At 45.6% G+C, this 12,182-nt stretch overlaps 3 protein-coding genes across 3 annotated transcripts; 1 reads left to right on the top strand and 2 right to left on the bottom strand.

Moving 5' to 3' along the window:
* Positions 1 to 113: 113 nt before the first annotated feature.
* Positions 114 to 1,957, bottom strand: V8C40DRAFT_263228 (amino acid permease/ SLC12A domain-containing protein; the record flags this gene model as incomplete). The annotated part of the gene is made up of 3 exons (XM_083219441.1): positions 114 to 252; positions 314 to 425; positions 502 to 1,957. The coding sequence occupies 3 exons, from the start codon at positions 1,955 to 1,957 to the stop codon at positions 114 to 116; spliced, it is 1,707 nt and encodes a 568-aa protein (XP_083076306.1).
* Positions 1,958 to 3,065: 1,108 nt separating this feature from the next.
* On the bottom strand, positions 3,066 to 5,943 carry V8C40DRAFT_237531 (uncharacterized protein). Its single transcript, XM_083214262.1, has 5 exons — positions 5,891 to 5,943; positions 5,261 to 5,821; positions 4,998 to 5,199; positions 4,790 to 4,942; positions 3,066 to 4,714 (listed from the first exon to the last, which is right to left on the bottom strand). Exons 2-5 carry the CDS (start codon positions 5,696 to 5,698, stop codon positions 3,498 to 3,500), a joined length of 2,010 nt encoding a protein of 669 aa, XP_083076305.1. The 5' UTR covers positions 5,699 to 5,821; positions 5,891 to 5,943; the 3' UTR covers positions 3,066 to 3,497.
* Positions 5,944 to 6,743: 800 nt separating this feature from the next.
* On the top strand, positions 6,744 to 11,437 carry V8C40DRAFT_263226 (uncharacterized protein; the record flags this gene model as incomplete). Its single annotated transcript, XM_083219440.1, has 8 exons — positions 6,744 to 6,875; positions 6,936 to 7,053; positions 7,126 to 7,276; positions 7,338 to 7,563; positions 7,620 to 7,676; positions 7,739 to 8,008; positions 8,069 to 8,318; positions 8,370 to 11,437. The coding sequence occupies 8 exons, from the start codon at positions 6,744 to 6,746 to the stop codon at positions 11,435 to 11,437; spliced, it is 4,272 nt and encodes a 1,423-aa protein (XP_083076304.1).
* Between the last annotated feature and the right edge of the window lie 745 nt (positions 11,438 to 12,182).

Below are 12,182 nucleotides of genomic sequence, written 5' to 3'. Positions count from 1 at the left end.
TTATTCGTTGAAAGCATTATACCACAGACGCTCGCTGCCGTGTTGAAGCACCCCTTTATTCTACGTATTTACAAAATCACTCCGCGTTTTAAACAAGATAAAACAAAATATCATCATGGCGACTTGAGCAACGGATCCTTCAGTTCGGCCTGCATCAAGGCCTCTTCTAGCGGAATCTCCTTTAGTGCGACTACCTTTGTCTTTTTGACAAATTTATATATCAGGTAGGCTGCCAGCACAAGCGGAATGTCCCTTTTCGCGAAAAATGTTAGCATTATATCAAGTGAAGTGATTTTAATAGGGGATAACTCACAAGTAGGCAGAGACAAAGCCACTGGGACTCCAGTTGCCCTTGGTAAAGACGACGAAGCCGTTGGTTAGCAGGATGATGCTGCACATGAAGAGTGCCGCAGACGAGCTGTACACTACATGATGAGACTCTAGTCAGCGGTAATTCACAGATGAATATGTATATAAAAAAAATAGCAGTCAGAAACTCACAGGTCCAGCTGTTGTGCCACGGCAGCCGCGTATACGGAATGCCTTGCACCTTGAGCGCCATCCTCAACCGCACGTGGTTGAGCACGATGCAGATCCAGCTCACCAGCACACCCGCGCCGACCAAATCCATCAGCCAGAAAAAGGCAGTCAGCGCGCCGCTGCTCAGCGTCATAAAGGCAAGGAACGAAAAGACGATGAACAGGCTCACGGCCACGTACGGCACACCCCACGACGTCGTCCGCAAAAAGATTCTAGGCGCCTGTCTCTTGAGTGCCAGGCCGTACAGGACACGGGTGCCCGAGAGAAGGGCCTGGTTCGAGGACGACCACGCCGACGTGATGACGATGGCGTTGATGACCGAGGGCACGGCGGGATATCCGGCGGCCGAAACGGCAATGACAAAGGGGCTCTGGGCGGCGGTGCCAGAGTAGTCGTTGAGCCGCTCGTCGTCGGAGCTGACAATCATGCCGACGATGAGAATGGCCAGCATGTAGAAGAGCAGGATGCGGATGAAAACATTGCGGCAGGCCCTGGGAATCGCCTTGCGCGGGTTCGCCGTCTCCGCTCCCGCCATGGCCAACGATTCAACACCAGCAAAGGAAAAGACGGCGCCCGTCATGACGCTCCAGTAGCCCAGGAATTTGCCCCAGTTGCCCGTGGCAATGTACTCGACAAAAGGGCCTGGGTTCTTCCAGAAGCGAAAGTACGTCGGCTTGACGCCCGGGATGCCGCCCAGGTCGATGACGAGGCCGAAGATGATGAGGAAGATCACCATGAGGATCTTGAGCGTCGCGAAAAACGCCTCGATCTCGCCGAACCACCGCACGCCCGAAAGGCCCACGGCAGCCGTCAAGATGATGAAGACAATGATCCACACGCTCGGGTTCAAGTCCGGAAGCCAGTACTCGAACAACACACAAATAGCCGTAAGCTCGCTCGGAATCGACAGCAGGTTGCCGTACACCAGGTTCCAGCCCACGGCAAAGCCCAGCGCCGGATCAACCAGCACTTCAGCATGCCTCACAAACGATCCCGTCACCGGCAGCAGGGCCGACACCTCTCCCAGCGCAAACTGCACAGCACTGACGACCATGCCAACGGTTCCGTATCCCAGCAGCGCTCCCAGCGGTCCGCCCGTCTGCACGGCGCTGCCGAGACCCAGAAACAATCCCGTGCCGATGGCGCCCGCAATGCCCAGCATGGACAGATGCCGTTCCTTGAGGCCGCGCTTGAGATCGCGCTCCTCGGTGGCGGTGACGAGATCGCCGTCGAGGTCGCCGAGGTCCTTGATGGGGTCAATCTCGCCCATGAAGTGCGAGGGCGCTCGCTCGACGTCGAGGTCGTCGGTGACTTTTGTTACTGAAGCGTCTTTTCCATAGTCGTAGCCTGTGTTGCTTGTGGTGTTGTATCCTCCTGCTCCTCCATTTCCGCCAGATCGATCAATCAGCGGCGACATTGTGGTTGGTGGTGCTCTTTGCCCGCTCGTCATGCCCTAGGATGATCGATTTGCCGTTTTGTTTTTTGTGATTTTAGAGGTCAGGACGAAGAATGATGTGATGTCCAGTGCTTATCTCTCACACAGTCAGATTTGGATGATTTTTTTTCTTCTCCGCCCTCGGCCTCTGTTGAACCCTGAGAAGACAAAAGTTCCGCCGTCGTCAGTCTCTCCAGTGAAACGATACAGAAAAGACGCAATCGAAGCCTCCTCTCCGCCTTGTTTAATGTCTCACTTGACCCCTCTCTTTGACGTCGTCTGTCGTCTCCTGCAGGAAAAGAGCAAAACCGCGTGTCTCATCTTGAACTGAGCCTCGGCCAGAGCCGATTCATATACAATCTCACTCGTACAGAGATTATTTCCTCCGAGCGCCCACCGGACGGGCTTAGTGTCGATTAGCACTGATATCGCAATCGCAACCCTGGCTGACCTCACCCAATTTTGTGTCGTACAAGGAACTCGGCGGGGCTCCACATTGCGATTCTTTGGCTGTTTTGGGTATCGAAACACGAGATGGATTTCGTTGGTGGAAGCATGTTTGTCTTTTGATAGCGGTGGGATGATGATGAGAGAGAGGTGCCTGTACATGTACAGTTGAAGAAGTTTGTCTCAGGTGTCAAGCTGCAACATTTCAGTGATTATGTCAACTCAAGATGCCCTTAATTGCCAGCTTCATATTGAGTCCATGCAAGTTACAGACCGTAGGTGCTGATTCTAGCGCATCGTGGCGTCTTGTCAAGGCCCCTAAACCGAATAGCTTCACGCGCTACAGAGGACTTTTGCAGCTGATTCGGCAAACGGGGCCGTCAGCACCTTGAAAAATCGCGTGATGGTAACTGCGTCTAAGTAAAACTTCAATTGTTCTTTATTAAGGACAATACTAATCAGCAAGTCAACTCTGCCATCCAACATCCTAGTGACTGCGTGAGGTTCAAGTATCGGAACAGGATGCTATAACTTACTGCTTGTGTGGCTTCAAATTTGAGATTCGGGATGCTGGCTGGTATTTTCCTATAGATATCTCATCCGTTGTAGCTTATTTTCAATGTTGCTTTATGCCATATGTTACTACAAATGTCTGCGCTAAAGAGAGCCTGCCCGAGCAACATGATTGTTCACTCAGCAGTTATCTCTGTTGCAGAAAAATGCCTTTTATAACCATATAATGCACATCGGCTTGGTTCAAATCGGCATTAATAGCACAAATCACGAGTGCGGGCAACTTAATCATCCTTGCTTCAGTCCACTTGTTTTCTATCTTAGAGCTGGTTTGACTATTGAACTGCATCTATACTTGTTGAAGCAAAGGACTTGTCTATTAGAGAAAATGTAACCAATTTTATCTTATTCTAAAAATGGTAATTCTCTATTGGATGCTACTCATAAACCTCATAGACTGTTCGTTTTTCTTGTCATTGGATTCCAGCTTGTAGGCGTCACGAGTGAGATGAATCTGCGACTGGCCCGTTCCACCATACAGCTCAAGTCACCAAGGGGAATCTTACATTCCGCTGTACCTGTACGGGTTCGGATAAGGAGGATATGCCTTGTAAACATCCTGAGCTGTGCCAGGATATGTGCCAGGATAGAGCTGGGGCTCATTCTCGGGTATGTGATTGGCCTCGGGGAATGAATCCAATGATATGAATTGAGAATCGCCATCCCCATCCACCTCCTCGGTAAATAGCTCTCGTATTATCTTGGTTGGAGTCGGGCTTGTAACGAGGATTTTGACTGGGAAGCGTATCCCATCGTCTTTGGATAAGCTGAGAAGACACTCCATCACCTTTAGTAGCTCATCTTTAAAGTCGTCTATTTCGTAATGCACCACTCCGTCGATTATGCACACCAGGATTATATCATCCAAGAACCGTTTAATTAACCACACGAAGAGACTGCACAGTTGGTCAAGATCTCCTTCTTCCAGGGAATCTAACCGGGTGCCTTTTTCTAGGCCTGTTAGATCAAGGTCGGGATGTTGCTTCAACAACTGCAAGATGAAGCTCCTCATCATTGTCACTCCCCCAACGTCTTGGTCATTTTCATCTTCACCACCTTGTTCTTTTTTTCCATGGAAGCCGCAAAAAAATACTAAAGATGTGTATCCTAATATTCGGAACCCCCCAGTCCAACGGAAACATAGGTGCGAGAGCGCTGATATGTAATGGCAGTCATCAGACCCGAAGTTGCCCTCTACAAGCAGCGCTTTCGATTGTGGTTGAATCACCCAGTTCTGAAATGGTTGGGTGCTCTCAACCTGATCTGCGTGGTCGATATGCGCTGGTGGAATGGCATGGTTGCCACTTACAACTCGCTTCATATCTTCTTCATCAGAGTACGGAATGTAAAGTACATCCTGAAGCCAGCTGGAATTGAGCGGCATTGCTGGCTGAGTCTGGTAAGTATTTGGAGGGTAGTATCCAAGAAACGGTCGGGAAAGTCGTGAAGGGCGTGGCGCGCGCTTGAGTAGATACTCTCTCGTATGTGATAAAGAGTGCCATCCAAGTGGTGGCTGCAGGGGATACGGCGGATAGTAATTGGGTAAGTGCTGTTGCATATTTGGTGCGGGATACGGCGGATAGTTGTTAAGCAAGTACTGTTGCTTATTTATATCGTTTTGCATCGTTCTTAAGAGTGAAGTGATTTGTTCGCTAACCGTGCTTCTAAGATCTGCTTCATTCATGGTACGAGCCTGGATAGTTGCCATCTTCATTGGATCTGACGAATATTAAGCGTTAGCAAGATATATGCGTTGATAGAACTCTCGAAAAGTTTCGCAGTTTTGGTACATGCCTTCGACCAAGTTCATCATTGCTTGCTGACTTCTAATAAGGCCAGGCGTCTCAAAGGTTTTAATTAATGTATCGCTAGCCTTCTTAATTTGGTCCATATTTTTAACAATGCTTTTATATCGCTCGCTTCTTCCAAAAATCGCACTCTTTACTACTAGAATGATCTATCAGCCACGATCCTTAGGTTTAATATGAATTAAAGTACTTGCCTCGATTGCTCGTCAACATCTCAATTGTATATTCTATCGCCAGAAGTATAGATACAGCCAGCTGTAAATATGCGTCATAGACATATTTGTCTTCTGGAAATGTTTCCATAATCAGCTCAATATGAGTAAAATCTCTTGCAAGCTCTTTTGGTTGAAGAGTTTCTTCAATCCTGGTTCGAATACTGGAGGGTTTTGGAAATACCTGTATCTCAGTTAGAAAAGTCGCTTCCTGCATTTCCGCTCAATAGGAAGTCTTTGCGAACATCTAGAAGGTTTATGATTGCTGCTATTGGACCAGGTGCACGGTGATCAAAGAGCCATTGATCACCTTTTGGGGGTCGCATGATACGATCTTCCCCGTTGCTCTTATTTACCCACTGCGCTCTCTGTAGCTGGACGTATACATCCTCCCAAGACGTCTTATCCCGAATCCTGAGTTCTGGCTTCAATCTGAGTAAAGGCTGTTCCTTGAGTCGCTTCATAGCCGCGGGAAAAATATTATTCCACAGCTGCACGCTCTCTGAATGCCTCGTTGGAGTCCTAGGAGCGGCATGGCCGTAATTCACGTCGGGATGGAATTGTGGATGGTATTTGCGCCAATTATCATCAATGAATTCCATTGAGGGCGGCTGGAGACCTAGGCTTAGAATGACGCTCTGTAGCTCTTCCGTTTCGCTCAAGAACTCTGAAGCTATGTTCATTGCCAGCCGGATACCTGTCGACTGAACTTGAATGTAAATGCTAAAGGAAGGTCTAGTTCATGCTGACCATAATGAGCATGTTTGTTTTGCAACGCGTCCCCGCGGCTAATTGTCATTGGATGCCTAGAACATTAATGCAATTGGGTACGTCAGAACCTGCATCGATGTAATATGCAGAGCTACTCAAGCTACCTAACTTGATTTAGTTGTGGGAATGCAGAACCTCTCCCCTATGGCAAGAATGCTATCCGTAGGTTAAAAAACCCCTAGAATTTTAAAAATTCAATGCTACGTAACATAAAAATAGCTAAGAAACAGAAATGAGACAGCAACAAAGATCCATAGAAAATTTTGACCATTAATCACACTGTCCTATTGGACTAGATGTTCCAGTGGGTAGAGTCCACCTAGAAATCCGTTACCACCCTTATGACAACCCGGGTTCTCTTCTTATATACACATGTAAGTAAAGGTTGGTATTTCCAAGGGCCAAATCTCTGAGTCTAGAATTTAAATATGTTAGCGACACGGTCGGGTGGTTAAACGGACAAGTTCACCACCAGCTAATAGAGTACCAACTAAACATTTATCTTACTGCTATATTAGCAACTGTCCCTCTCTCACGTATCTATACAGGTGAGAAAGAATAAACTGATATACTGAATAACTGAGCTGAATCATTCCCAGTTTGCAGCATCCAGGTCTTAGATTATTTACAAATCTAATACGAGCTGTCTCAGCCGCCTCTTTCTTCACATGGAAATAGAGCTTATCGATCAAATCTCACTGGTCGTATGCTTACAGAGATAACATGCATACTAATTCAGCCCAACCCCGCACTCATCAGAGCCCAATCTATTCTGATCAATGCATTCCGCAAGTACTCATCCAAAGTGATCCATATCCCGGTAGTACAGCTCAAAATGATTTCTCGAAGCACGTTGTGTGCTGAGATTTTACTTTGTTTCCGCTACGTTTTGTGACCAAGCAATGCCTACGTGTATCAAGAACAATCGACGAAGGACTATATGCATTAGGGGCAGTCATGACGGATTATATTCCATCGATGCCAGCCCCTATCACAACTGGCATTGCCGCTATTGTGTGCCTATTCCTCTGGTTCTCAGCGAGGAACAAACAATGGCCAAGTCTGCAACTACAGGCCACAAGACTACATGTATGACAGGTTGTAGCTTTATAGCCGACTTGGTCAATATGACTAATTTACCTACTCCAGAGCCCTGCCATTCGGAGATCATTAACTTTCAGAATTTCCAACATACCGCTAGAAGTGACCAGAGACAAACTTGAAGATGTTTTAACCAAGCTACCTAAGACAACCGGAACTAGTCATGGTCAATCTAATTTGCTTCGATTCTCATATTCGCCCGCTGCAGTCTCGATGCTTGCTAATCGTTTTGCCGTAGCCACTGTTACTTTTGCAGAAGCCCCCGATTTGGGCGAGCTAGAGAAGATCCTCAAAAAGGCAATCGACGATCGTGAAAATAGATTGATTGTTGACTTGGATTTCTTTGGTCTTACGCCATTAGCTGACCCTTTACAAAATACCCTTGTGGAGTAAGTCTATTCATACAAGGATATGCAATATACACGATTCTGAGCACTAATGCTCTACTAGCATCATCGCAGTGACCGGACTTGCTGGCCATGCGTTTGGATCTTGGAAATCTAAAAAGAAGCCCGATATGTGGCTGCGAGATTTCCTCCCCGCATCAATTCCAAACGCCAGGGTATTAACATATGGATATAATACCAAATTACCTGGTAGTCGATCTAAGAGTTCTATCCTTGAACTCTCTAGGAAGCTACTTGAGTCAATTAAGACAGCCCGAGATGAAAATACAGTAAGATTCTCAAACGAACTATCGATGTTTCTCAAATTGAAGCTCACTTATCATAGAAGCATCGACCACTTATTCTTATTGGACATAGCCTTGGCGGTCTTGTCGTGAAACATGTATGTTGGAAGGCCTAGAGGAGCTCACGTTGAGTCAATATTGAAGTTAACAATTAATGTAGGCCCTGGTCCAAGCATCTGAAGGCAGTGAAGACGACCTGGCTGTTTTTAGATCTTGTTACGCCATCCTACTGTTTGCTGTTCCGAACAGAGGTCTTGACAACTTAAGTTTGAAGTCTATGGTCAAAGGGCAGCCTAATGAGGACTTGGTGAGAGATCTCGGTGTTAATTCTCCATTTCTAAACCACCTTCATGAAAGTTTTAACAAACGTTTTACACTCGATTCGGAGATTATATGCGTATACGAAACTAAAACAACCCCCACAGTTGAGGTATGTTTTCATCTGAACATTCACTGTCTTAGCCACGGGCCTTGCTCACCTTTTTCGAAGTGGAACTCGGATACCAAATCATGGGAACGAACAGGGCCCGAAGTCATGATGGTTCCTCAGAATTCGGCAATTTATGCCGGCCCGAATGAGAAATCTTACGACCAGCTTCCAATAGAAGCAGATCATTCCGAAATTGTCAAGTTCAGCGACGCATCGAATTCTGATTATATTATCATTCAATCGAGGATAGCGAAATGGGTTAAGAAGGCACCGGCTGTCATCCGAGAGCGATTTGCGAGATTAAGAACAAGTGAGTGGCATTAGAAGAAGTTGGAAAGCGCGTGCTAAACCATATATAAAGAACTCTCTTTTATGGAAGCCCAGTATATTGAGGCCCTTAAAGCTCCCGATTATGCAGCATTCAGAAACTATAAAATTGATAATCCAACATCTGGCACGCTTGGCTGGTTCTTGAAACTTCAGCAGCTTTCCTCTTGGTTAACAACTCATGAATCATCGATTCTTTGGGTGAACGGATCGCCAGGTCAAGGGAAAACAATTGTTGCAAAATTTCTCCTGACGTACTTGGAAGATTTGCAACATAGTTTCGACCATCGCACGACAGTTATTTATTTCTTCTTCTATGACCAAGACGACAGTTACCGAACTGTGAGCTCCGCTATAAGATCATTCATTAAGCAGTTGCTGTCAACACAAGACGCATTTGATGTCATCTCTGATAAATTCAATATCGAAACCTCTACTATAAACGACGAATTGGCGTGGGATGTACTCGAAGAACTACTTCGATCCCCGATATTCGGTACCATATACTGTGTTATTGACGCTCTAGATGAGTGCCAGGATAATGAAGCTAGACAAAGATTGCTGGTGTTTATCAATAAGATTATTCAAAGGCCGCTGGCAAAAAGCAAAGCAAAATATCCAGTATTGAAAGCCTTCTTGACAAGCCGCCCGACAACGGACTTAAGTCGGGCCCTAAGAAAACTCCCATCTATTCATCTAACAGCAAGCTCTGATGATCTCAAGACATTTATCCAGAGCAGGATTCAAGAGCTCGATCTCGAGAAGCAGCACGAGGACGAGATAATCGATTTGTTGAGCAGCCGTGTGGAGCAGACTTTCTTGTGGATATCAATCGTCCTAAAGAAGTTGAAAACAACATCAACATTGCTGTCGCAGGCAGACATGGAACAAATTATTACCGAAAGCCCTTCTCGTTTGACAGATCTTTACGAAAGCCTTCTCGTTCAGATTATACAAAGCCGCGATATAGCAGCGCAAAAGCTCTTGATTTGGGCCGTCTTTAGTCGACGCGCTATGACTTTGGATGAGCTCGAAGTAGCTCTGGCAATTCAGGAGAAGTCAAAAAATCAGGAATCCATTGAAAAACATCGGATATATCTTACAAAGAAATCTGTTACCAGTGCCGTTGGAGTTTTTCTGGAAATCGTTGACGACAAAGTTTATCTCATACATCAGTCAGCTAAAGACTTCCTCCTCAAAAGCGAGCGGCTAGCCGAGGCCGAGTTTTGCAGAGGTCTGCATCCAAATCTGTATCTAGCAGAGATCTGTATGAAATATTTGTGTTTTGCGGATTTTGCGGAAACAGGACCCTGCGAGGATGCTAAGTTGCTAGAGAAAAGATATTGTCAACACCCCCTTTTCCATTACGCCGCGCGCAACTGGCATCGCCACATTAGCTCAGATGACGATATCAACAATTTCGCCGGGATCATCAGCCAGTTAACAGAGATAGGCTCTCTAGGCCTCTTAGCCTGGGGGGAAGCAGCCGGAATTACGGCACTCGATAAAGCAGAAGATACATATGACATTGCAACAATAGCCAACATTCCATGGCTAACAGATTTCCAGTGGAAAGGCCATATGATCACTGAGGGCGTTATTCAGAAAGCAGCAAGGAGCGGCATTGCAGGCTACGAATTTTTGAAGGATTTCACAAGAAAAGCTGACGTTCGCATTACTACCGAAGCTTTCTGTGCGGCTGTTCAATGTTTTGATCATGAGATGGTTCGCCTACTGCTACATACGGGTGCCAACATCACCCCAGCAATTATAGAGGCGGCGGCAACCAACAAAAAATATAGCAGATTTGTGATAGGCTTGCTACTAGAGTCTCTATGCAACTTTGAGATTACTGCAAAGCTGGTGAACTTGGCAGCAAAGAATCGAGAGACCGGTAAAGATGCCATGGAGTTAATTTTACGCAAGGTCCACACAGATATCTCAGAGGAGGCAATGGTAGCAATAGTGGCTGGATTCGGTACTGAAACTATGAATCTCGTGCTAACTACCAGAGAAGATGTCAAAATCACAAGTGAGATACTATCCGCTGCGATTAAAAAGAAACATGGCGGGAAGGAAATGGTAGAATTTTTGCTGGAACAGCCAGGTCAAGACGCCCCGATTATGGGTGAAGTCATTGAGTTGATTGCAAAAAAGCATCTCAGAGACACCATGATGGTTCTCCTAAACCGGCGGGGAGACAACATGGTCGCAACGGACCGAATATTCGAAATAATGACAACGTGTTTTGATGACGAAATAATAGCGCTACTCCTTGATCGACAAGGAGACCGGATTACCATCACAGAAGGCTTTGTCAAGATTGCAGCCTCCCATTATGACAAGAGAGTGATGCAAATACTTCTCGACAAGAAAGGCGATCAGATCAACGTCACAGAAGAGGTTGTTAAGATTGCTGCCAAAAATCGAAACACGGATTTAATGGCATTACTGCTTGACCGACGAGGAGATAACATAAATATCACGGAGACGGTCGTCGAAATTGCCGCAAACAATCCAAACAAGGATTTAATGGCGCTACTACTTGACCGAAGAGGAGAACAGATCATCATTACAGTAGAAGTCGTTAAAAATGCAGCAAAAAATTCAAGTCCCGATGTGATAGCATTACTTCTCGATAGAAGGGGCCATGAGATTACTATTACAGAAGATATTACAAAAATTGCGGTAGGAAACCTCTTCCAGGCTAGAAAGATCACACAATTACTCTTTGACAAACGGAGAGACGAGATTGTCATTACGGAAGGAATTATGAAGGCTGCGGCAGGAAACCGCAGACAGGCTAAGGAAGTAGTAGTACAGCTACTCCTTAATCAACAAGAAGGTCAGGTAGTCATTACGGAAGAAATTCTGAAAATTGCTGAAGGAAATGGCACACAAGGTAAGGAAGTATTAAAACTATTTCTTGACAATCCGATAGGTCAGGTTATTATTACAGAAGACATTAGAAAGGCTGCAGAAAGATACTTGGAGGATGACGGGGCAAACACCCGGTTCTCCTTTGAAAAGCCAAAATGGCCGGATTTTTCCCCCACCAGTATCATGGCCGATGGGGTGGAGCTTTGGAGAAAAGACAGATAGTACGGGAAGGGGAAGAAGATAGGCATGTGATATGATAACTTTAGTCGCAGACATTGGAAATATACTCAATATCCTAGTTCACTAATTCATCAGTCAACAGCATCAAAAATCTCCCAAAAGTCTCCCCCATCAGTTCAAATAAAGCTCCACGGTTCTCTCCCACCTCGACATGCATTGATATAACCACTAGCTCGCATTCACAATACTTTTTCTCTGTACATCAGAATCTTTTCTGAAGCCCAGTTGGTAAAGATCTCCCTCTGTTCATTCCGCGGTGCTGGTATGAATCAAGTTACCAATTTACTATCACAAGTACAAGACGTTCTTCGTCCTTGAAATCCCCAGTCAGACAGCAACCATCACTTACATACACAATCCTAACATCCACATCAACAAACCACTCAGATGAAAAAACATTCAAATTTCGTACATACGCTACATCTCTATCAACCCCTCCCTCCCCTTAATTAATCTCAAAAAATTAAGTAGCCCAGTAAAATATATATAGAAGACAAACTTCTTCTTCCTCAAACAAATTTCCCCCTTATTTTCCCAAAAATGCGCCGTTGCAATGCTAGGCCATACAATACAAGCCCCTCCTTTCCCCTCTCCCCTTCACATGAACAAAGCAAAAAAACAAAAAGACACAAAAAAATTCGGATAAGATCGGACCAAAGCTATAGGACTCGTATGCGACTTTATAGCAATAATCTTTCGCTCGCCCAATAATATGATAAGGGGTCGT

This window comes from Trichoderma camerunense, assembly GCF_050948025.1.
Source record: "Trichoderma camerunense strain CBS 138272 chromosome Unknown V8C40scaffold_4, whole genome shotgun sequence".
Taxonomy (NCBI): domain Eukaryota; kingdom Fungi; phylum Ascomycota; class Sordariomycetes; order Hypocreales; family Hypocreaceae; genus Trichoderma; species Trichoderma camerunense.
The sequence above is the reverse complement of the archived record's forward strand: the minus strand, read 5'-3'. Positions and strand labels throughout refer to the sequence as shown.

Coding starts and splice junctions, on each gene's coding strand:
- V8C40DRAFT_237531 (XM_083214262.1), bottom strand. CDS start 5,698: ATGAACATAGCTTCAGAGTTCTTGAGCGAAACGGAAGAGCTACAGAGC. Junction 4,943..4,997: donor GATGTTGACGAGCAATCGAG/GCAAGTACTTTA, acceptor AGATCATTCTAG/TAGTAAAGAGTGCGATTTTT. Junction 4,715..4,789: donor AATGATGAACTTGGTCGAAG/GCATGTACCAAA, acceptor AATATTCGTCAG/ATCCAATGAAGATGGCAACT.